The sequence below is a fragment of the Aythya ferina genome (assembly GCF_964211825.1).
Source record: "Aythya ferina genome assembly, chromosome: 1".
Taxonomy (NCBI): Eukaryota; Metazoa; Chordata; class Aves; order Anseriformes; family Anatidae; genus Aythya; species Aythya ferina.
Window position 1 is genome coordinate 165940334 of NC_140296.1, and position 26458 is coordinate 165966791.

The 26458-nt window shown below is 38.5% G+C and overlaps 1 protein-coding gene across 10 annotated transcripts in view; it reads right to left on the minus strand.

Moving 5' to 3' along the window:
* The window catches only part of NAV3 (neuron navigator 3), a 557486-nt gene that overhangs the window by 107205 nt on the left and 423823 nt on the right, over nucleotides 1-26458 (minus strand). For all 10 annotated transcript variants that reach the window (XM_084516198.1, XM_084516196.1, XM_084516194.1 and 7 more), the window contains 3 exons: nucleotides 18577-18692; nucleotides 4614-4722; nucleotides 3837-4220 (listed from right to left, as the gene is read on the minus strand). In XM_084516198.1, coding sequence (XP_084372324.1) covers nucleotides 3837-4220; nucleotides 4614-4722; nucleotides 18577-18692 — 609 coding nt within the window. The remainder of the gene's footprint in view (nucleotides 1-3836; nucleotides 4221-4613; nucleotides 4723-18576; nucleotides 18693-26458) is intronic.

Sequence of the window (26458 nt, forward strand, 5' to 3'; positions counted from 1 at the left end):
CTATTGGAGTTCATTCCCAACTCAAACAATCTTTAACACAAGTTCTCCTAGAACCATGAAATGATGCCCTTCAAATCCATCTTTCATCCGAAATCTGTGTCCAAGTACACGAACACTTAACTTCAGTAATTCCACACAGAATCTGAAGCACAGGCCAAGGCACACAAGCACTATTGGTGCTCCAGATGTTGTGTTGGCCCTCGCCCTGCAGTTCCTTCTGGAGATGATTTAATTTAAATCAACTGATCTTTCTGTCCAAGAGACTGCAGGACTAATACAGCAGTTCAGGAGCATCCATCACCATACCCACAATGTGGGGCATGTGAACTGGTCCAGATTTGGAGTGCAAAGATGTGGTAGGCAAGATCTGTGAGACAGCAAAAGCTTGGGACTACATTGTGTCCTGGATGGCAATCTGGATGAAGGTAACCTCACATGCATTAAAATACAAAGGGTTGATTTGTTTATTTTTAACTAAACTCTAAGGTATTTTATCTGCTAGTAAAATCTGGCCTGCAGTTCAAAAAGGGATTTCTGAAACTGTGAAATCTGGAGTCTGTAGACAATAACTTCATATTTGTCTTCAAATGTTAAAATATATATATATATCAATCTTGCACACTAGTTTTATTCTTTTAGTAAAGACAAAATTTATAGCTTTTGAGAGATTATTTAGCAGGGGTGAATTATGCACTAGATTCCAAGGCTCTTAAATTGCATATTAAACTTGGCCATGGTGTGAATGCAATCCAGTCTATACAGATTTTATCCTCTATAAATAAGGCCTGAATGGAGAGACTTAGCAAGTGCAACAGGCATTCCTCACACTAATTTCTAATTACTGCTGCATTCCTGTCCCCAGGTACTTAAAGTAATTAAACTGAAAATGGAAGAGGAATAAAGGAGATAAGACTTTACATGCCTCAATGAATCCCGAATTTTCAGACCTTATTAACTTGTTTTTAACATTTACCACACCTAAGAATGTTAACTGAGCACATTGTAACTTACTGTCTATTGAGTCATCCTTATTACTGATGCAAAGAAAAGTCACACAGCAAGATGACTATATTCATTCTCCCAAGTGATAAGCTAATTAATACAATTCATCAGGCACTGCAAAGGACTCCCCCCTCCCCGTTTTTCTTTCTTTCTTTTTTTTTTTTTTAATAAACCCATGCATCCATTAACAGCAGAATTTATATTTTCTTTATGATTAAAGGTATTCAGACATTAAAGTATTACATTTTCAATATTACTTTTCTCTGTTTCTGCATTGTAGACAAGTGATTCTGACCTCTTACTCTTTACTCCTTGTTTTCTTAATTTCACTGTGTTTTCTAGCACACATGAATATGGCATCCTACTTGACAGCTACTAATGCTGTGCTGAACAGTTGATAAGCTTATCAGCACTCCTTCATTTACAGATCATTGAGACAGTGCACCAAGGAGACAGACGTCTTTGCTTTCTTTATAGTTATAGACTTTCTAGAGATCTGTCTTTGGATGCTGCTTGAGGTAATACAATACTCTAGACAGAGGCTGGAACACAAACTTATATTTGTTTTTAGGAATGCATCATAATTCATCAACCACCATTCTTTAATCATAGCTATACTTCAAAATAAAAGATTAGATTGACAGCAGGAGTCCTAAACATGTACAGAGCCAAGCAGTGCAGTGTGACATAGCCATGGTCTCAGTGAGACTTCTGTTCAAGCCATTGTTACCTCAGACACCCAGGAGCCTTGAGATGACAACAAGATTTCCACTAAAATAATGTTTTTGGAAGCACTGAACAGTAATTTAAGTAAAATGGTTAAAATGGTAATACTTTTTTTTTTTTTAATGATGCTTTAGAACTTTTAACTCACATAGGAGTGAATAATCATGTTAATATGATCAACACAAAAATTGTTAAATAGTAATTTGAAACTTTTTTTTTCTGTTATCTCAACATAAAGGGCCTATACTAGATATATATACAGATCAACCATAAACTTAACCATCAACAAATATAAATAATTAAAACAACAACAATGACAACAAAGTTTATTTTACAGAGGAAACTCAACTTCCCCATGAAAAAAGTACTTCCTCTCACTATCACAGGGAATACAGTATGCCAAAGGCAATCAGTAGGCAAACAAAAATGAAAAAAATTGTTACTCTTCCTCCTGGTAAGCTAGGACAGGAACTGATCTATTGTATCAAAAGACATTCCACCAGCTCAGATGATATGCACAGTTGAAAAACTGAGGTAGCTGTTTAGAACACAGAATACACTAGACAGTGTCTAAAGTAGTAACAGTGAAAGACAGGCCTGTCCCCAACTGCTTTTCATTAGCTGCATCCAATACCATATCTATCATCTCAAATAAAATAAACATACTGACAGGTGACCCATCTCAGACCAATCGGAGCAAAATGATGGTTTACCAGATAATTATGAAATTCCTAAACGAAATACCTGTGCTCTTATTAAAATTCATCAAAAAGTCATACTGGTGGACCAAGGGAAACCAGCTGATGTGATTTTTTTGGACTTCAGCAAGGCTTTTGACACGGTTTCCCATAGGATCCTACTGGACAAAATGTCCACCATACAGCTAAATAAAAACATCATACGATGGGTGAGCAATTGGCTAACGGGCAGGGCCCAAAGGGTTATGGTAAATGGGGCTGAGTCAGGCTGGCGGGCGGTCACCAGTGGGGTCCCTCAAGGCTCCATTTTAGGGCCGGTACTTTTCAATATTTTTATAAACGATCTGGATGTAGGAATAGAATGTATTTTGAGCAAGTTTGCTGATGACACCAAACTTGGAGGAGTTGTGGACTCGAATGAGGGTGGAAAGGCCTTGCAGAGGGATCTGGATAGGTTGGAGAGCTGGGTGATCACCAACCACATGAAGTTCAATAAGAGCAAGTGCCGGGTCCTGCACCTGGGACGGGGAAACCCTGGCTGCACGTACAGACTGGGCGATGAGACGCTGGAGAGCAGCCTAGAAGAGAGGGATCTGGGGGTCGTGGTAGACAGCAAGTTGAATATGAGCCAGCAGTGTGCCCTGGCAGCCAGGAGGGCCAACCGTGTCCTGGGGTGCATCAAGCACGGCATCGCTAGTAGGTCAAGGGAGGTGATTGTCCCGCTCTACTCTGCGCTGGTGCGGCCTCACCTCGAGTACTGTGTGCAGTTCTGGGCACCACAGTATAAAAAGAACATGAAACTGTTGGAGAGTGTCCAGAGGAGGGCTACGAAGATGGTGAAAGGCCTGGAGGGAAAGACGTACGAAGAACGGCTGAGGTCACTGGGCCTGTTCAGCCTGGAGAAGAGGAGGCTGAGGGGAGACCTCATCACAGTCTACAACTTCCTCGTAAGGGGGTGTCGAGAGGCAGGAGACCTTTTCTCCATTAACACCAGTGACAGGACCCGCGGGAATGGGGTTAAGCTGAGGCAGGGAAAATTTAGGCTTGACATCAGGAGGGGGTTCTTCACAGAGAGGGTGGTTGCACACTGGAACAGGCTCCCCAGGGGAGTGGTCACTGCACCGAGCCTGTCTGAATTTAAGAAGAGATTGGACTGTGCACTTAGTCACATGGTCTGAACTTTTGGGTAGACCTGTGCGGTGTCAAGAGTTGGACTTGATGATTCTTAAGGGTCCCTTCCAATTCAGGATATTCTAACATCATTGGGTGTTTAGGGGGTTAATTTTATTATTTTTAATATGTATATTTCTATGTGGCATCCATAATGCTTCGACGTGTGCCATAATTTATCAGGAAAATCCTAATGAATTTGCCAATGACACATATTTTCAAATGGAAGAAAGTGCTTACCCACTATTGATGTCATCAGTTCTAAGACTCTTCCCAAGAATGTCTCCATCACTCATGTAGCCACCAGCGTCAACTTCAGAGGACATGTCCAAATCACTACCTCCCTTCTCACTCATGTCGATCTGAGAGATATTTCCAAGGCGAGAAACTGCTGCTCGGCGAAGCGGGGTGGTGTACATGAATCGAGAAGGGTCTGTGTGTATGAAGCGACTTGCACTGCTGCGAGGATAACCAGCACCCAAGGATGGGGCATCTCCTGCCTGCAGCCGAGGGCTGGCCTGCCCTAACCTCCAAGTCACTGGGGTGGACCGGCTTGTCAAGCTTGGTATGCTTCTTCCATTCACCTCAGTTGTCACAGTGCTGTCAAAAGTTGTCTCCAACGTGCTGCCAAAGCAAAATGGAGAAGTCAGTGAACTGTGCTTTCTCTCTTCCTGAGAAAGAAGGAAAAGCAAAGGCTGGAAAATTGTGTGTGTGTGTCTGTCTGTATGCGCACACGTTTGGGTATATAACAACCTTCACTTATAAAAGAACCTAAAATAAATTTTAAAGGTTTTATGGAGATGTATAGGAAGCAACAAGCATTTTTGTGAATGATTGCATAAGACACTGACAAAAAAAAAAGTACATTGAAGACATTTTTAAGTGGTTGAGGGACTCTAGAAAACAACATGTGTGGTGTCATAGTTAATTTTTCCTTACAAATCTGTAATTCATACAGCAAGTAATAATGCTCTTCTATAGACCACATTTGTAGCAGTCTACACATAAGCAATATACCTGTGGCTTATCTGGGTCCCTCTAAGGCTGGACATAGTTTCTTCCAAATTCTGTCTCAGGTCTGCTATATTCTTTACAGTTCTCATTCTTCTTGTTTCAGGGTCTTCCCCTGGAAGAAACCAACAAAAGCAGCATAAATCTCAGTGCATACAAACATATAAAGTTGAATACAGTGCATGTATGTGTTCACAGCTGAGAAAACACACACATGACTGTAAATACCTCTGTAATAAAACACATATCCACCTATAAATAGAATTTGGTATGTAACAAACTACACTGAAGAAAGCCCTAGCAATGAATCCCTGATAGGGCCCAAATCTGTTAATGAAACTCAGATTTATAGTGTTGGGATTTTTATCCACTGTAATCACGGCACAATGCAGCCCCAGACCACTTAATACATTACACACACCCTTTTTTACTCCTTGACATTTTACATGTCTTGGTAAGAAATAAAGCCACAGTAAATATGTGTCTGGAAAGAACTGGGATGACTGTTACAACAGCTCTTCAGTATGCACTTAACATCCAGGCTATTTCAGAGTACTCTTAAGTTGGGCACCTAATAAAGCATCTTTCCTGAACTGAAGTAGGAGATAATGTTTTACTTGAGATAAAACTCAGAACACTCCAAACACATGCATCGTTTATACAATTATGGAATTTAGCTTTCTTTGGGAATCCACTGTGACAATTTAGTCTGGTTTTCTGAAAAGAAGAGCCCACAAAACTTCACCTGAGACATCCTGAATCATGTATATTTCATGCAATCACCAATATATACATGTATATATGTATATCATGTTAGAAATTCATAATCCTGAAAGAAGCATACATATATAAAGATTTTGAAGTCATACATGAAGATAAAGAAATGAATCTTTTCTAGCATATTCATATATCAAGGAATATTAATTCAGTCTTCTTTTGTAGAATTAGGGAATTTCAAAACAAAAACTGTGACAAAGTAACTGATTTATTCTGGCTGTGTCCCATACATGTTGCATGAAAGAAAGCTAGCAAGAAGCATTATTATTATAGTTATGTGTACAATGCTCAACATGGTGTGTAAATTTCTTTTCAATTCCATCAATGAAACATTTCAAGTCATACCTCACCTTGCTAATCTTACTGCTAATTCTCAAAAGTTATCATCAATAATGATGTTGTGCAGTCACTAAACATATCTGCAATATTTAACTCTATATTCCAGCACTCCCATCCAGAGCAAGCTTCTAAGTTATTTACAACATTGAGAAATTGTTTCATCTTTGAACACATCTGTCATGAGTGAAGTTAAACTCACTTTTTCACCATCACTTGTGAAGTTAAACTCAACATCATACAAAAATCAAGATCAGAATTTCACGCACGGGCAAAATACCATATAGCACTATAGTATTACAGTATTGTAAAATGTAAAACACAAATGAAGATATACATCTTCAAGTTACTGTATTTTTTATTCTGTTGCAATCCTTCTTCCTTCCATGTTTGTGTGTAAATTTAAGCAAGTATAAATTCAACTAAGGTGATGTCTCTGAGGAAAAGCATCGTTTACCACGCAAATGACAGATAGGGAATATCAGGGGACAAGAGAACTGGGGAATAGTCAAGGTATTCTAGAAATGTTAAAAAAAAAAAAAAAAAAAGTCCAAAGGTCCTACAGAAACAAATTCTAATAAAACAAAGTATCTAAATGCAATCTCTGTTTGAGGGCAAATGTTAAACACACTAAGGTTAAGTTGCAGCAGAAACACAAGCATTGGTTTAGCATAGGTTTACAACAAGCATGTTTAATATAGACAGTGACATTTATTTCAAATATAAAGGAGAACCTGCAGAAGCAAATGGTATTTGAACAATGGTTCACTTAAGCTTTTTCAATTTTGAATTTTGAGGTCTTTGAGCTCTTTGACAAACTGAATTGCTACTGTACCTTCCCCTCCAGCCCAGCCTTGTGATTGCCTGATCACTGTGCAGGTACTTAAAGAAAATCTCAGCTCTTGGCAGTACATGGAAAGAAGTTACTCCATATAGATTCCATATACACTTTCTGTCTTCCTTGATAGGCCAAGGATGCGTGGTACTAGTCAACATACTCTGCAGTGGTGGTTCAATGTCAAGCTAGCTTTGGTGGCAATGCCATTTTGAGGTTTTCCCCACCACTGTCTATGCCTGCTGTCCTCTTTGCTGCAGCCAGAAGTCTTCAGGAAATGCTGTTAGACTGTTTTATTGCTCTGAATCAATTATCCTATGGTTTCATGGTCAAACAGTCCATAAATCTCTGGGTTGGCAGCAATGGAACTGACAGTGTGGGTAGAGACAAATGGTGATACAGGCCCAACCCTGTTGCCAAACTATCTATCTTGTCAAGGCACACCCTGGCAGCATGTCCATCCACAAAATTTTGCTCCATAAAATAAGATGTCTGTGTGCATTTTCACATGTAATACCCTGAAGAAGGCAAATGTTCACAGTCAGATTGAAATTACCCCTCTTGCTCCTGTTTCAAGATAGGCATGTACTTGGCCAAGCACCTTGCCATGCATGTACATGCATGGATCCCATATGCTATTTACAGAAGTTTCTACACCATCCTGGAAACTCCCATGGGGCAGAAGCTGTGTACCAAGGCTGTGCTGGAAACCATTAAATCCTGTTAGATTGAGCCTGCTGTTGGTAACTCACACAGTTCCAAGGCAGACTGTCCATGACTACCTCCACGCAGTTGCCTATGGTGTGCTCAGTTCCTCACTGTCATGGCATTACCCCTCCAACAAATGCACTCAAATTCACTTTCAGGAGAGGAGCACATTATCTTCCTGCCACAATACCTGTATCGGGGACACGAAAGACCTGCTAATCTGCCCTTCCTCAAACCCGAGGTGAAACAGTAGCTTGCATACAAGGTATAAACCAATATTCTGTTGAAAGACAAGTTTCAGGGTGTTGAGCAGGCAGAATTAAGGTAAAACAACCATTTGCCTCCATACTTATTAGAGGAACTAAATATAATCCATATGTGCAGTGACTTTGCCTTTTCCTTCCTGTTTATCTTTGCCAGTTGTCCTTTGTTGTATGTTAACACTGTAAATTCTTGCAGCAAAAATGACAGCAACTATCTTTTTTAATATATATTGCACAATAACTAGCATAACAAAGCCTTAAGGTATAATTGCAATACCAATAATAATAATAATAAATAGGTACATATATATGGCAAACTGACAAAATATGTTTTCAGAGAGAATAATGTTTCATCTTTAGACAAATAACACCATGAAAAAGTAGCACTCCTCTATCTTAGAAAGGTGGGAATTTTGATGTCTAATCTCTTTATCTCTGAGCGACACAAGGGGTAATTTCAAAACCATTCCACTATTTTTTTTTTCCAAAAAATATTACTGGAATTTTATGATCTTGAAATACTATATGGTACTATGTACAAAATACTAATTACCGTAACTATAAAGTGTTTTCAAAATAACTGTTCTTTTTCCTTTCCCTTTTTCTCTTAAGGCTATATTGATAGGGTTATGACGTACCACTGATTAATAAGTCAGAAAGTATAAACAATTGAACGTGATGCTTGAGAAATTTTCTGCAATGAGTGCAAGACCCTCAGACCTGACTTGCACCTGATGTTACCTACATTTTCAGGACAGCACTGTGGCTCCTCACATACATCAAGCCTTCTTCAACAGGACCATAGGGATGAAGAATACACACATTATTCTGAAAGCCAGATAAATCTTGTCTGCCAGAAGAGACACTATGGTGCTTATTGCAGCAGGATTTAGGCTCATTGTATGGGTTCAAAGGGAACCCAGACTCTCCTCAACACTCTCTTATAGCAAAAAGCACTACCATCATACAGTGTACCCTTATTTGCAGGCACTCATATATCAGAAATGGCTTGTTATCTCAAGTGACTCTGTTTTGCATATTGAAGAAAATTCATTCTATTTCATGCATAGAGAGGATGGGATAAGAAAGACTAAAACTAGGGCACCATGAAACTTTCTTTCAGAATTCCATTCCTCTTACAAGAAAGTCTAATGTAAATATTTTACTGACCCCATGACATATAATCTGCTCAATCACTTGTAGTTTCATCATTTGTGTTAGACATAACCATTCCAAAATATTGTCCCCAAATTCCTTCTTATAAGCAGTGAAACACTACAGGTTCTCTCAGTAAATTTCTAGAGAAGATACTCCTCTTTTTTTTTTTCTTTTTTTTTTTTTTCCTTTTTTTTCTTTTGTGTGAGGTACATACACAGGAAATCAAAAATAAACATCTTACAGAAATCACTAATCACCTAGGTTAAACTTTTACATTCAATATTCTGAAGCTTACCCATAATTGCACATTTAAGAATAACGTTCATGATCATTTTAATACTTTCATGCATGTAATTACAGCCCAAAGCAGAAAATGAGAGGATAATAATTCCATTAATTCTGTGATGTTCACAAAAGAATTTACAAACAATAACCAGCTTCCCAGAGAATTGTTTGCTCTTAGACATTAACTCCACTCACAAAGTAGAGTACCAATATTAGTCTGCATGTGGGGAAACTGAGGCTCACGAGAGAACAGGGATTTGTTCTGTGACACAGCTGAAGAGGAGCAGAAGGTGGAGAGCTCAGCTGCCTTTGCTAACAGTAATCTCTAGAAGAAACCCTTTCTAGCACACAACTGTAGCCTAATATAGTTTAAAGGTAGACATAAAAAGAGAATACTTGTTTCTTTGTTATTTAGAGATGATAGCTTTTTAAATTACATGTAGAGCAAAAATTTTATCCTGAATTTAAACACTCTCAGGGCTAACACATCCACCAGAAAAGAACCTCCAGGCTAGACGTGCTATATAACCTTGGAAAAGCAAGCAGACACTTCAACCATTTGACTGGCTGAAGAACAAAGCTTTGGAAATGAACACTTTGAGCACTCTTACAAAGGACTGAGAGATGAAAAGTAAAGCCAGTAACACAGAAGCCTTTTGAAGCACCTATGACGCTGGACTTCAAATGATCACTGGCATGTACTGATACAGCTAAACTGTGAAACCATGGCACTAACAATTCCACATATATGGATGAAATTATCAGCAGAGGGAAAGGGAAAGCAATAATGGACAGTTTGTAGGTAGGCCAAGACATTTTCTATCTAAACCGAACTTTGAATTTGAGATTACAATTTAAAATTCATGAGGATGAATGTCATGAAAATTAAATTATTTTACAGTGAACTAATAGTACCTAAGTGTTTCACCTTATTTTTTCAAACAGCTTAAGAAAACTCACTCAATTATTCACACACAGTTACTGTCCATGCACTCATCAAAAGTGATTTATGCATTCATCTTAATTTCATGCAGTCTTCAGAGGTAAGAGTAAGCAGGCTAGCAAGAAATGACTAGACCCTATTTTTGCATACTATGGCAAACAAACCCAGTTCTGTCTCATAAAATCACTGTCAAGATCAAAAATCTGCTCCATGCGAATATGTGCACATACTTTGGTCTCCTCCTTCCCTTTCTGACTTCAAGTCAAAGTTAACTTACCTAAAATATCAGTATAAAGGACCTGTTCTAGGTCCCCCAGCATTGTTATTATGACATCTTCATCCAGATGTGCAGTCCCTTCACGCAAGCAGCCTTCTTCCTCCTCCTCTGCCCAGTTCCTGCTGGGGAAATGGGACGTGCAGGTTGCATTTTCATCATCTGATTTCCCCCTCTCCTCATTATCAGTCCCAAAGCCTTCATCTGTATGCCGATCTCCTGACCTCCTGGATGTGCTGTTTCCAGCTGGTGGTAGCACCTGGAACGCTTGGGGTGTGGTGAGACCAGAGTGGCAGAGAGAGTGTACCGAGTGTGAGAGTGCCTTGGAAAGTGAGCTTTTGTTCCCAGCTTCTGCCTCCCGCTGATGGTAACTCTGGCCGGACTTGGAGGCGTTCCCAAACCAATTCTCCCTGTATGAGTATCTCCTCTTCTCCCCTTCACTGGTGAGCGTGAGATTGGTTAGAGACTTCTGCTTCTGTAGACGAACACACCCTCTTCTAACCTCCTTGCCTTTAAACACTGACAGTTCAGCAGATCGCTGCATCTTTCGGGCTGTGGCTTCACCTCAGTCAGATTTCATATTTCAGAGACAGGCAGCAGTTCAGCTCTTCAGCAAGGTCTGGAGGTGACCCTCCCAGTACTGCACACTGCACATCCCAGGAAGAACATCCTCACACTCATAATGAAAAGCACAGCTCAAACATACAGTGTATGTAGTGTAAATGACGAGACAGACACAGTCATTTTCTTTAAAATTATGCTGCTGTCTCTGCTAAGCCACTTCTCCCCCGTCACATTAATCTGCCGTACTTACAGTCATTTTCACTTGGATTTCTCTCAAGCAGAAGAGAGTTGATCAAACACTCTGCTCCAGCACAGAAGTAATCCCAAAAGCCAACTGTGTTTTCCCCTCTCCATCCAATCACCGGTCTCATCAGAGTGGTGGGCCTGCATCTCTGTCTACAGCTGCTGAGGTCTGAAATCCAAAGTAGGCACAAGTGCTCTCGGGTGTTTTTTCCCCCCTCTCACCAGATCATGACTGATCCCGGCGCATGGCTCTTCACTTCAGATGGGCTGACACAGAATTGCAAGTACAGCCTCCACGTCAGAGCTCAATAAAGAGCCAAAATTAACCACTGAAGCAAAGCTCTGCACAAGCTTCCTTGCATTTTAGTATTCAACCTGCATTCCCAGATATATGACTCTTCTCTGCTACTGCAGCGAAAGCTGCTGGCTGCCATGGCAGCAAACATCCTGGTGAATTAAACCGGAGACACAGAATCCTCTGCCCAGTTTACAGTGCCACAGGTTTCAAGAAACAGCTCCACCTGAACGGGATACTACAGTCATAGACCTAGCTCACAGTCAAATGATATTTCTCTCCCTGAAAGGTAAGGATGATGAACTATTTATTCCATATCATTGCTATTCCCTGTGCAGGAAGCTAAAAGCAGATTTGCAAATGGACCTTGAGCCTTGCAATTTCTGTTATAAATAATAAAAAATATATAATTTAAGATAATAAAGAAGTTAATAAATGGAACACAACAGCACCTACCCAGTAAGGTGATTTATAAATATTTTGTTTCTTTCTGCTTGAAATATACCCTTTTTGCATCTCTGTGAGATTCAGAGGCTAGTACAGAATTAAAAAGCTGTGAAAAAAATCACTGCTTCACAATCTTCTGAATAAAAACATATTAAAAGAAATAGTATTTTTCTTATAAAACAATTCAATATAATGTCTGAACTAAGTTCTCCAGATCTAAATTTTGTTTTTAAATAATATAACAAGAATGAAAGAAGATTTTAAGTATATACCTTTTCTCACAGTGAAAAAGATATTAGTTCCAGAAAAAAAAAAAAAAAAAAAAAAAGATAATAAAGAACTACCTGAATTGACTTCTAATTTCTAAATGCAAATATTTTATCTAGGGGCAACTGATTTCATAAAATGTTATAGAGAAATCTACAAACATGAAAATTGCTATACAAGAATATACTGCTTTTGTCAGCATTAAAATATGCTTGTCTCAAATCCCTGGGAAACCTTGACAGGGAAGTAACCTTTAAAAATGCCACCCTAAGAAATACAGACTACGCAGATACCCTGAATGAATAAATGGATGTTAACAGAATAAATGGATGTTAACATTTAAAGGAAATGTATATTTTTTCCTAGAAAACCCTCATAAACACAGAACTAATCTAGGGAAAAAAAAAAAAAAAACAGCAGTCTCAAGCAACGATGAGTTTCCATATTGAATCACTGACACATTCCTAGAAAGACAGGGACCACAACAAGATGAGATACCACTCCTCCTCCTCACCTTGCCCACAAAGTCAAAGTTAGAGGGGAGAAGAAGAAAGCTGTCCCCCCGAGTATAACATAGTCCCAAATATTAAATGTCTGCCACTTTATCAGCAGGGAAACAAAATGTAACACTTGAATGGTTGCACCATTGAATTTACTCCCTGGGTCTGCTGGGCATGGTGGCATATCATAGAATCATAGAATATCCCGAGTTGGAAGGGACCCATAAGGATCATTGAGTCCAACTCCTGGCACCACACAGGTCTACCCAAAATTTGAGTGCACAGAACAAATGTTTCTTAAATTCAGACAGGCTTGGTGCAGTGACTACTACTTGCCTGTTCCAGTGTGCAACCACCCTCTCGGTGAAGAACCTCTTCCTGATGTCTAGCCTAAACCTCCCCTGCCTCAGCTTGACACCACTGCTGCAGGTCCTATCACTGGTGATTAAGGAGAACAGGTCGGCACCTGCCTCTCCACTCCACGTCACGAGGAAGTTGTACGCTGTGATAAGGTCTCCCCTCAGCCTCCTCTTTTCCAGGCTGAACAGGCCAAGTGACCTCAGCCGCTCCTCATACGTCTTCCCCTCTAGGCCCTTCACTATCTTTGCCATCCATATGGGCTCTTAAAAGATTTTTTATGACCATGCGTGTGCCTGCAAGAACCTCATGCACTGGAGGGGATGCTCATCCTGCCCAGGCTCTGGCAGCAGGGCTCCAGCACTGCCCAAAAACTCCTGTGCTGGAACACGCTACCTGCACACATCCTGGCGTCGTGGCAGGAAGTCCTGTGGGATGGCTGAGAAGGACACTTGAGAATGTCAGAAAGTCCTTGAAAGGCTGTCTTTGGAAGATGGAAATTGCACATTGAAAGGCAAACTCACTCTTCTTCCACTTAATGCTTCTGAAACCTCAGTTTATATTACACGTAATACACCATTCACAGTCACTATGTTTCAAATGATTTGGAAGGACAATTAAGTGGTCCTGCACAGCACTGCAGAATCAAAAGAGCAGGGTCTTTTCCTTCCATAAACGGCAAGGCTGAATCTCCCTGATACTCCAAATAAATGAACAGCAACTTCCTCACCTGCCCTTTCTTGCCCGGACAGCTACCACCCATGGCTGGTCTCTGTGGCCAGCTGTAGGTGGCCATGTTCTGCCTTCATGCTGAGCGTGCCTGACCACACAAAGCAGTCGTGACTACAGTGCTAGATCTGGCCTCCCTTAGCTCTGCAGACAAGACTAAGCATTTCCCTGCTAAGGAAGTACTGCATGGTGCAGCACTCAGCTCTCAGCATGGACAACCAGACACCAGTCTGCTAGAACTAGCCAGGCATATTTAGTCCTCTTTCTAGCAGGGAGCAGAAAAACTTATGGCAAGGGATGAAATATCTTCACCTGGTGAGCTGCACCAAACCCCCTGTACAATGTTGTCACCCCACTCCAGGCTGCCAGGATCTTGGGTAGGGGTGTAGCTGAGTCCTGGGCCATTCAGTGGGCCTCGGTGACTGCTGACCTCTTACTTTCCCCACCTGAGCTATCCTCTGCAGCCCTGCTTCAGCAGGACACAGGTCATGAGCCACTGTCCAGGGACAGGAATGACATTTGTGCTATATGGGAGCCACACAAGGGTAGCTGGCAGCTACCTTTTCCTTTTGTACCTATGTTAAAAACACAATGAGTCACATGCTGGGATCTGGAGGTACTAGGGCTACTCACAAAACCTTCCTTCAGCCCTCATGTATACAAACAATATAAACTACAGTCCTTAATTTCTTATATGAAGCTTTTGATTATATGAACTTTTCTTCCATGAATCCCACTACCTCACTTGGTATACAGATCATCATGATCATCCTTTGAGCAGATACATACGTATATTTGGACCAAGTGCTCAGCACAAATAGCACTGAATTTATCCTCCTGCTTTACCATACCATCTCTGCAGGCTATTATTCAGGAAGGTATAAAATTGCAATGTGGAAAATTCTCATGTTTCCTTATTAAAAATACTTTTTGCAAAACTCATTCTTCTATTTTAAATGTATGAAGTAGCAATGAACAAATAAATCTTTCTAAACTAACCAGACAGTATAGGAGACCAGAGGAGAGCAAATGTCACAACGGAGCATTATTCCCCAACTACCTTGCAATTTGATGTATTCTTCACTCAGCACACAGAAATACGCCTAAATAAAGAACAGCATGGGAATTTCCCCAACCCATCACTATCAGTGTAATGTATCACATTATTTTTACTGTCTCTTTCATAAAAGGAATTATAACAGCTAGTAAACTAGGGACAAATTTTGCTGTCAGATAAAACATTCTTTGAAGTCTCAGTACATAGTTTGGAGATTTTCAAATGAATTATGTAATAGAACTGCAAATTTATAACATTCTGAGTTTCTTCATCCAAGCTCACTTGAAAACAAATTTGTAAAATATTTCCATGCATTATTGTTTTTCTATTTCTCTATTTTTCTCCTTATTTCTATTTCATAGAGAATATAAGAAGCACAGTAAACATAGAGTTTGAAAAAGAACATTGTTATGCTAATTCTGCCATTGATATTGGCATATAACTCATAAAATTATTCTCATTTCTGCTTCATCCCTCAGATTTTTTATAATTAGTCAATATTTGTAAATTCATGAATAATTATTTAATCTAACACTTTGCTTTAATCTCTTTGAACATATAAGCACTTGTTAAAGCCAAACATTATCACTGATTTCATAAAATCACACTTTGTAGTTACAGACATATACAGTTTTCAAAGGATTTTTAAACGATTAGCTTCCTGACATCCTTTTCCAATAAATTTGCAGCAGAAACACAAATACTAGATAAGAAAGTTTAACCACTTTGATCCTAATCATATCATGAAAATCAAGAGTCAAACTTGATTACTGCTGTTAGCCTTCCTTTTCATTTGTATTTTCAAATCCTGTCTGCAAAAATTATACTCTTGTTTTGCAGAAAATAATAATAGTCTTATTGAGGCAACTGGTACATAAAGTACATGCAAGAGTGTTCATACATGACTCCCGAACAGGACATTAGTTAGGACTCCAAAACTTCTGTCTGGGATTTCCTGGACAGAAGTCTCCACATCTGTGTGCCACATGTGCAATGTGGCAAACACATGCAGAATACACTAAAATTACTGTATGGGTGACCCACACCTGCAAATCTACAGCAGGCTCAGCTGTGCAAGGATGTCACCAGCACAGTGCCTGCAGAGGGGATCCAAGGTGCGCAGGAGGTTGTTACACCTACTGTGTGTGTGCTGTGTTGCTGATTTGCATGCACATCATGGAAACATCTGGGGCTGCTCTGGCTGGACTGTGGAATATTCAGAAAAAAAAAAAAAAAAAAGGCAGGAAAAAAAAGTCTGAAGCACTTCAGATCACAGATGGAACAAATTCCAAGCAGAGATGGAGGAACTGTGGAGAAACACAGATTTACAGTAGCTCTACCAAGAGGCAGAACTAGCTTTAGGCATAAGCCATGTGGGAAGTTATCTAGGGCAGCAGACTTGTAGGGACAAGCAAACAAGAGACTATTCAGGTTATCAGGGCAGAAGCTCTGGATCCATGTCTACACTAGCCTCGCTATCTCCCCTACCGTCCAGCACCATCATCCTCCCTCATGGCTTTGCAAGTAAAACCAAGTCATCGTGTGCCCAGTAGAAGGCAGTAAATAAATAGAAACAATGAGCTGCACTAGGGCTCTATCCCATCCTTTCACCAGCTCTCAGATGGAAGAGAGGAGTTGCTTTTAATTTAAACAGCTCCCTTAGAAACCATGAGGAAGACAAAGCAGAGGAGAGCTGGAAACTAGCCCTAGAGCTTCTCACTTTCCCCGTCTACTTCCCCCCATCATTGTTGTTGAGATGGTGGCAAAGAAATGTGAATGGCCTTGCTGGGCACAGAGAACAGAGCTGGTTCACCACTGGAGCAAGGGAATTAGCTTTATTTTAATGTTAAGAATTTTAATAATTTTGTCCCCATCCAAGTTTTGGAGAAATATAAATACAATACATGTGGGACAGCACTTCACAAACTCTCAGCCTTTCAGTGGTTTCCACAGATGCTCAGTCCCTTGCATGATCCTTATTCATCATGTTTGACTACCAATATATTGAGCTAGTATGTTTGGCTACAAAGTCACAAAAGAAGCTTCAGATAATGCAAAAATTATGTCCATCAGTACAAAAATTATGCAGCAGTGGAAGTGTTCTGAGAAAGATAGTATCAATGTGAAAGAGGTTTTTTTTGTTTGTTTTTGTTGTTGTTGTTTCTTTTTTTTTTTTCCACAGAAGTTCACCAATGGCAACATCACCAGTGACTTGGTGATAGTTCACCAATGCAGACAACTATCTATTCAGCAAATGTAGTATTTGATCCATTTATTCTTTGTGCTGCTAACAGCCAATTACAGGTGGCACACATGTTTTCCTCTGCATACCACAAAAACTTGACATTTTTTCCAGTGATTCTGCTTTGCTGCCTGTTGTGTCAGTCAACTGCTAATGCCAGAGTCTGAATAATCAGATTAGAAACATCTCTGATGCCTAGTGCCTTTATGCCATTTTTTCCTTTTTGATGCTGTTCCATTTCTGTTCAGAACAGTAAAAAGCCAGGAGACATGATATTCTTTTTGATCATTTCAGCAGGTACTGAACTGATTTTTTTTTTTTTATCATCTCTTTAGATAATTCCTTGAAGCATCCTTTGAATTGCATAAGTGTTTCAATTTATACTCTTTGTACATTCAAGAACAAAGAATCTGTCTTCTGGATTAGTTCAACATTTATTTTTTTTTTAATTTTACTTTAAGAAATACCATTGTAAAATAACTTTAACAGGCATGTGGTGCCTCCAGGGAATGCTTCACCAGGTTTCAGTGTGACATTTATCATAAAAGATGGTTGTGCAAATATGAGATGTTAGACTTAGGAAACTTTTGAAGCGACTAAGACAAACCAGGACAAAACCTCAATTTCAGTATGAATCAGCTAAATGCCAAGGCAGTCCCACAAAGCCTGGGCAGCTGATTTCCCTTCTGGTGGAGAGATAATTTTAGAGTGATGTGTCAAATGAGTGTTTTAAAGCGAGTTATATTCTGTGTAAGAAGAACCGCATGACTCGTTATAAATTTGTTTGAACATTAGGGATATGGAGTAAGATGGAAAAACTGTAGTTGAATCCAGTGGGACAGGATTTCACCTTTTATTCTTGTAAAAAAATGATATTAAGAATAAGGATGCTGATTAAGGAAAGAAAAAAAAAAAATTAAAGGAAAGAACATTTCTGTCTAAAAGACCCTTTGAAAGTACTCCCACACAAGCCTGCCGTGCAATTCAATCCTGATGAGGAAGTCAGCTGTGACACACTTTGCTTTGCGTCTACAGGCAGAGTAGTGGCCAGATCCTCGGCTGATGTAAATCAGCATGCCTTTGTCGACTTCAAAGGAACTATTCTGATATGACTTTAAAAGTCCCCTCACGTTTGTAACCTAATAAGGATTTTGCCCCAGTTTTACAAGGCATTGAAGGACAGAGCCTGCAGAAGCTTAGTTTTAGCAGTGACTTCAAAGTCAGGTACAATAGAGAGAACTTGTTCATTTTCCCATTTTTTGAATAAAGATCCATTTACAAAAGCGAAATATGTCTTCTGTCTCTTGTGTCTCAATTCTGATGTTATGACTTAATTTGATGGCCTTAAATGCAAAATAGTATCAAACATCCTGAAGTAGATTTTCCATGGCTCTCCTGGAACGTTCAATATGACACTAACAATTACACGTCTCGAAACCCTCATTTATGAAAGTGCTGTTTCTGCAAAATGATGAAGAGTATATTCAAAGAGAAGGAACCAGTTCAGATAAGGGAACTGTGCATTTGAAGCACTAACTGTACATGACCCAAATTGTCTGCATATTTAATACCACTCATGAACTGAAGTCAGGAGTATTTCAATACACTGTAATGCTCCTGGTAAGATAAAGATGTAAGCAAAGTACATAATTCCTAAACTTAGGCTTTTCCTGAATTCTTGTTACTTACCAGATATCTCCTCTAGGCACTGTTTGGCAGTCTTACTGAACGACAAATCCATTTTGGTAGGACTGGTGCAGGAGTCAGCAGGTGGTAAAGAGGTACTGTCATTTTCTGAGAGAGTTCTGAAAACAAGCAAGAAGATTGATTATTATTATTATCTGTCATAAAGGTATTAATGGAGACAAACTTTAATTGAAGCTCCAACTAAAATCACATCACTATACACATCTCAGGAAAAGCCATATGGTGAAAATAGCATGAATGTCACATTTTTACTGAGTTAATTTGACTCCAGCTACCCAAATTTGCAAATGACTAGGAACTCCATCTCTTCATGAACAGCCCAGAGTTTCAGCTGAGAAAATCAGACCCATTTTGTTTCCTTACTTTCTCTCTCCAGAAGAGCAGGAGGTATCAACCAGATATAGTCAGAATCCATTTGAACTGGTTACGTCACATGGCCACACATATTTAAGGGAAACGAAAACTTGCAATTGGTTCATGAAATACTAGGCGAGAAAGGCCATGTGTGAAGAAGCTTATGCAAGGGTGGAATGGAAATCTGACTCAGATATTTAAATCTATGTGTATCTTCTTTTGATAATGCCCCTTACATAACTCTCAGTAAATGGAATAATAAAAGTGTTTCCATTAACTTACTAATAAATAGCCCGTATTTCCTGTGATGGTGTATTTCTATGGATATCAATGATAAATTATGTTGGGTACACTTTGTTGGATACAGTTATTTGTCATTACATAATGATAAATAGCAAGAAATACACAAAGACATGGGATATTGATATGAAATAGATAATTATTCCCTTCCTAAGGAACAGCTGTAGCATCTAACTTACTCAGGAACTGTTCAAACATGATGACATCAATGCCAACCTGTACCATGTTTGTTTACAGTAAAAGAATGTAACTAAAGATATTCTAGCTATTCTAGCCACTTTACAGAATAAAATGAAAAAATATTCACTTAGAAATGAAGTTTCTCCAGCTTTGATGATATGAATAATACAGTCTTTTGATTTCTTAAAAGACTGTTGAAATATTTATATCCTGATTTTAAAACATTATATATATAGTTTATTTCTTAAAATTCACCATAGCGTTTCCAACCACCAACTAAATTGAAAACAAGCATTTAACTGTGTGATGAATGTGTATTTTATAAGTAAAACCAACAAAAGCAATGACTTATCACTCAAAATAATTTGATAGCAACTTACTTCATGAAATAACTTTTCAGTTAATATTTTCTTTAGAGTTACTTATTGAACAGATTTGTTCAGTAATTCATGACAGTAACTGAGAAAGCAGATATATGCATGTGCAAACAGAGCAAGTCCTGTCATGGAGGGATCTGTTGATTAGAATCATTAGAATCATTTAACCTGGACTCTACTTAAAAAGAAACAGCAATGTTACTCTAATACACTGTCATCAGATCATGTACTTTGGGGATGCTGGAAACAGAAAACTGTTCTCTGAACACTATTTTTGCTTCTTGTCTACCATTTCTGTCTGGTACGTTCTACTGGAAACACAATCACAGCACATGCTATAAGGTTAACTACTGTCCTTGAATTTGATTTTACATTGGGTGTTTGAGGACAGCGTCCTCAGTAACAAACTGAAATCTGTGGTCCCACCTGCTTTCATGTACTGCCTGAAATCATCAAAATAAAAAAAGGATATGTCTGCTTCCACTGAAAGTAACTTTGAGAGGCCATGAATGCTCATGAGTTTTCTTGTCTGGACTTAGTGCTGGATCAGCACAGGGCAAAAGGTCAGCCCAAAATCTCTTAGAAAAAGGCTCTTACAGTAATGGTAAAACGAACTGAAGTGGTCTGCACTCTTTGTATTAAGCCCAAACAACTATGCTGAAAGGGCTGGAGCCAGAGAAAGGCCGGAGCTAGTTACGAGGAACACTGGAAACACACATGTTGCTTTTGGTCTTGCAGTAAGGGCCCTCAGCTAGCTTGGTACAGTTCAAGTATTCCTAGGTTCCTCCACAAATGTATATGGAGTTTATGTCAGTTCACCTCTGGGTAGAAACAGAAAGGGATCATTTTCACCTGTTGTCCTTCTGACATTATGGAACTGCATTCTTGATTGTGTAATTGTTTAACCATCAATCACTGCATCAGCCGAGACAGGAGATACAAACCCCTCAGTGAGTGACCAAGAGGCTTATATATAAGCTAAGAGAGAATTGAAAGGATTCATCACTGTTTATTTGTACATGTATCATCAAAAAAGGATTAAGGACCCTCAGTGGACACCAATACCCGACATTTGCACTACTTCTCTATCTAGTGAATGGGGAAAGATAAGCACAAAACTTCAACAATCTGGATTACCCTCTGGCAGTAACTATTGCCTGTACAGTCAACAGAGACAAATACATAACTCACTACTGACTATATGGTACGCAACAGCTTATGTTAAAAGGACTGGATCTCCCTAATAGTAAAAAGAGTACAGGCAAGTAATGAGTGATCTACAGTAGCAAATAAACTTCAGTAAGATGAGTGAATCTGTTCACCTAAAATAGCAATGAATAAAAGCTTTCACTTGTCCTGGGCTTTGCTTACGCATGTCAAATCAAACCTTTTAGAGATATACCAAATACCAGTTAAACCATAGTTCAATTCTTTGGCATTTATTTGTTTATTTATTTATTTTCATTTTCAAAAATACAGCTATAATCAGGAAGAGAAGATAAAAAGATAAAAACACTGTGGGAAGACGTACTTGCAAAGGTTCCCATTCAAAATTTTAGAATCTGATTGGTTGGGATAATTGCAGCACAAAAGCCAGTTTTTGGGACATAAAACAGCAAAAGAATCTAAGCCTTAAAGTAAAAAAGATCATATAACACTAATAATTCAAAGATGTTTGCTTTAATTTGTAGAAAGATAACCATGGAAACATAAACCAAATGTAAATGTAATGTGGCTTTCTTAAATTTACAGGCAGCCTGAAATAACTGATCTAAGAAGCATGAAATGTCCCTTTTATCTTGCTTCAAACTTAAACATTTAAATATGATGTAAAATAAATTTGATTTGCTAGCAAAACAAATTATAAAGAAACTGCTTTACTGACTTCATTCAACATTTTTGTTTAATTTGGTAGAAATATCAGTGATTCTCATTATCTGAGGTGACAATAGAAATCTCATAAAGGACTATGGATTTTGCAGCAGTTTAAGTTCTGCTTACATGAGAAAACTGGTTATTTACTGTGGAAGTGTTTGGCCAAAAGGCAAAAGGTACCTGCTCAGCCCTTGGGCAGCTGTGCTTGAGTAACCCAAGGAGAAACCTGGTAACAGGGCCCTCAACAACAGCCCTTCTCTCACCAGGTCTCCACCTGGGTTGCCAACAGCCCTACAAAACCAACACCTCTGTTTCTGAAGCAGCCCTGCTTTTGGTGCTTGATAGCCCAGGCCTTGCTCTTTTTTTCTGGAGTCAATCTTAGCCCACATGGGGTCAGAATGGTCTAGTGGAAAAACACTACCATGCAAAACCATGTAGGAGCTCCAGCTTCTGAGGAGCAAGGAGGTCCTGCTCCTCTAAGTCTGTCATAGGGATTTACGTTGGATTAAGCATGCAGATGCCTATTTGCTTAGCCCAACAATTTTATTTTATTTTATTTTATTTTAAAAAAGGAAAAAAAAAAAAAAAGAGGAAGATGAAATTGCAAGATTCACCTTACCCTATACTGTTTTTTATATCTGTCTGGGCTGTATTAATCCTATGAATGACTCAAGTGATCTCTGCAGGACTGCTGCACAGATCATGCTCCAGGCAAGCAAGCAGTTAATATCTTCTCATTAACCTTAAATACTGGCGTTAATAAATGACTCTCTATCCTCTATCTGTTCATAGCCCACTGCCTTAAAAAATAATAATAAAAAAAATCTAAATCCTTGCATCTCTTCTGACATTGAAGAAAGTGAAAATAATTTCAGTTTTGTAAAAGCTCCCCTGTGGATATTTCTTCCAGTGCTGTGCATCTGCAGTGTAGGTTAATTTAAGCAACTGTCATGAAACAGGACTACCTGCTTTCTATTTTAAAAATGGCTATCAGAGAATATATTTAACCCCAACCCACTTAGTTATATGCTACTTATTTGTAAGAGCATAAGACGTGCTTAATGGGACAAATCCTGCTCTCAAACACACCTGCACAAGATCATTCAGTTTGATTAAAATGAGCCTATACAAGAGTAATTAAGAACAGAATTTGAAATACTACTTAATAAGCTATCTTTAACACAGTCAGTAATTTCCTGTCTCTAACGAAATAGCCAACCTTTGATAAACAGAGATAACATCAAAGATTTGTTTGGTTATTGCTTGACATTCCACAAGATATCAGATGAATATGCCGCTTTTTTATTTTCCCCAAACAACTCTGAGGTGCAGCTGTCTTGAATATGTATCACTGTCAGTGTAACAGACTGGCAGGACCACATCTGGTATATAAGCGTTTTGATCACCCATGTTCAAGACATGTGAGTTAAATTGGGAACAGCTGCAGAAAAAGGCTACTAGGATGATCATGGGGAAGAGGAAACTCTAATGAAAGGAAAGGAGACAATTCGGTTTAGCCTTGCAAAAGAGAAGGATGGGCATCGAATTATTATTTCACATATTTAAAGAGAGATTGAAAAGAGTTTAAAAAAAACCTTTTTAAGCTAAAGGATAATATTAACAAAATAAATGGATACATTCTGATCACGTAGCTTGTAAATAATTTCTGACAATGAGATGAGTTACTGAAGGAACCTTCCCATTGGAGTTGTGGAGATTACCTAGATTAAGATAAAGCTCAATTGCTTTATGACAAGGTCTTAAATGGTTGCCAGTGGCAGAAGACTGAACAGGACTTAGAATAACCTTTTTGGTCCTCTATCCTACATTTTGCTCATTATTTAGTCAAAGGAACAAATATACACTTGCCTGTATGACAATTTAAAAGAACAACTTCAACTCATAAACAGGAAGCAATCAAATTATCAGGCTACAGTTTTAACTCAGCACACAAGGCTTAACTCAGCAATCATGTATATGTTTATAATGATTTATGCACTTACTATCCTTCTTCACAACTCTGAAGCCAACACCTTTATACTGGAAGACCTTCTTGCACAACTACTTGAAAATCAAGCATAAGAAAATGGGATAATTTTTTAAAACACTGTATTTTGTTACAACTGGTGGGTGGCAATGTCTAGTGCTACCTACGATTGCAAAATTTTGGTGGCAACTGCAGTTTTAATTTCACAACAGTAATGTAAATAGCAGCAAAGCACTACAGTATAACTTTGAGTCACTGCATTTTTTAAAGAACGAGTTGCAATACTTTTATCAGTACAATCTATTATTAACAAACAATTAACATAAAATGTCTTTTACTGAAAAGTTAGTTTTTACTCCACAGTCTGTGGCTTCTAGTCATTAAAACTAGACACAAATATGGCTTCAACAAGACCCACAGGTTCTGTGTTTTCAGGATCCTTGAAGACTATTTCAATTATTACCCTATAAACCAGTATAAAAACATCCTGAACAAGCAGCTGGAATTAAATTTCACTGTGTCTCCAGAGGTTCCAGCCAGATTATATCCTCCTTCCCATCTGTCATAGCTCTGCAGGTTCACCCTTGAAGCTATGGTCTAGTAATAGAATTGTTGCAATCACCATATAGAAAAGGAGATAGGAAGAATATTTCAGTAGCTGGTAACATTTGTTTATTATACTAATATTTCCATTGGTCTATCTCTATCTGGTGAACACTTTAGTGTTCTCAGAATCATAAAATAATTTAGATCAGAAAATTGTTCCAGAAGGCATCTCATCCAGCATCCTGCTCAAGCCAAGTCCAGTTACATGAAGTTGCTCAGGATCTCATTTGGTTAAGTCTTGAAAATGTCTGAAAACAGAACTTCCACAATCTCCCTGGGCAACCTGCTCAAGTGTTTCACCACCTTCATGGTGAAAATATTAAATCAGTGTTTCCCCTGCTGTACCCATTACCTCTTATCCTTCATTTTGGAGAATAGTCTAGCCCTATCTTCTCTATACCAACCTATTAGGTAGTGAAGTTACCAGTTTCTTTCTCTTGACACTGAAAGAGCATCTCTGAAAGGTTTCAATTCAGACAATAATGAAGCTTATTCCAGATGTCTCTATCATTAAACTACAAATTTACCCGAAGGAGTGAAATTTAACTGATGAACTACATAGATGTACAGCTCAGGATAATAAGCGGTCAGCTAAATCTCTTCAGCAGTTTCCGTACTTTCATCATTTCAGACAATAAACACTTCCTGAGCACTGCAGCCCCAGGGATTTGAGCATTTCAGATTCTAACCATGGGAAAGGGACCCATTAAATTCCTGCAGCAGTTACGGCAGGAGTCAATAAAATAAAACTAAACTAGTTCATGTGTCAGGTTATAACTTAAAGTTCTCTTTTTGAAATATTCCTTTAGTATTTGAGCAAGTCCACAGCAAATGTTAATTGCCATCATATCACATACTTCATGTGGGGCTGTGATGATTTATATCAACTAAGGATTTATCCCATGGAGTTAGATAACATTTGCGTTACTTCTAGAACTATTTGTTATGTTTCGCATTTCATGGAAATCTTACACAATTTGGCTAACAAAACAAACAAACAAATAAATAAAAACTATAATTAGATAAAACAGGCTCTTATCTATGCAATAAAATGTTTGAAAGTACAGGTTATATTATACTTTTTGAGCAATACATTCAAAAGCTAAGAATTCCATATACTGAGCAATTAAGCTTGTTGTTATCCTGCTAGGATTTTAGGAGAAAAATTCAGACTTTTTTTTTTCCCCCATTATTGTCTCTTCCTTCCTTGTTTTCAGTGTAACCTAGTAAGCACTAAAATTCTGTGTTACTCTTCTCCATCTGAAACTTAAGCACCACTAGGAAGATAACTAAAATCTACAGCCAGTTTTGATTTGAGTCCAAGGAACTCTGGCAGATGGTGTCATTTCTATCTTCCACTAATTTTGTCTGTGTAGAAGAGCGTGTAATTTAAAATAGTGGCTGGTACACTTTAAACAATTATACAGTCTCTTACATACTGCTCTTAGTTGTTTGCCTGCTGCATCTTTCTTAACAACCTTTCTGGCAACCAAATTACATCTACTTCAGCCTTTTGTAAATCAGTTGGTCTCTGCAGTCAAGTTCAGAGAGAACATTTAAGGCGCTGTAAATTCAAAACCACATTTGAAAATAAATAGTCACTTGCTGAGGAGGATGGAAAAAATTAAATTATATTCATTTAAATTATGTGAATCTCAGCTTTGGTGCTAATCTTTGAAGAGAAATAATAAACCCATACAAATTTCCATGCCATGGTGTTTAAGAGGCATAAATACAACGTGGTATCAGATAGCAACCAAGCACCAAAAGTGCAGAACTGAATACTGCAATGTATCATTTCAGCACCTGCTAGCGAAACAGTCTTTTCTGCCTATTAGTAAAAACTTACCACTTGTAAACATGAGTGTTGATAACTGTTATAGCACAGCAGTCTCTTTCCAAGCAAAATTCATACTGGCCTCAAAGAAACTCTTTGAAATAACTCCTTTTACTCACAAATCTACACTAATATACTCTTAAGTAATAATAAAAAATTGTTAAATACATGGTATCAGCAACAAACCAGAGAAAACACTTACCCTCGTGTTAACAGCCTAAACTGATCACAGTAGTATATTGCAGTAAGAAGAATTCTGTAGGATTCTGGATAAAATGTACTGTATTTTTACTGAATTATATTGAATCTTTTTACAAGGACTACAATACCAACTCACAGGGCCTAGAC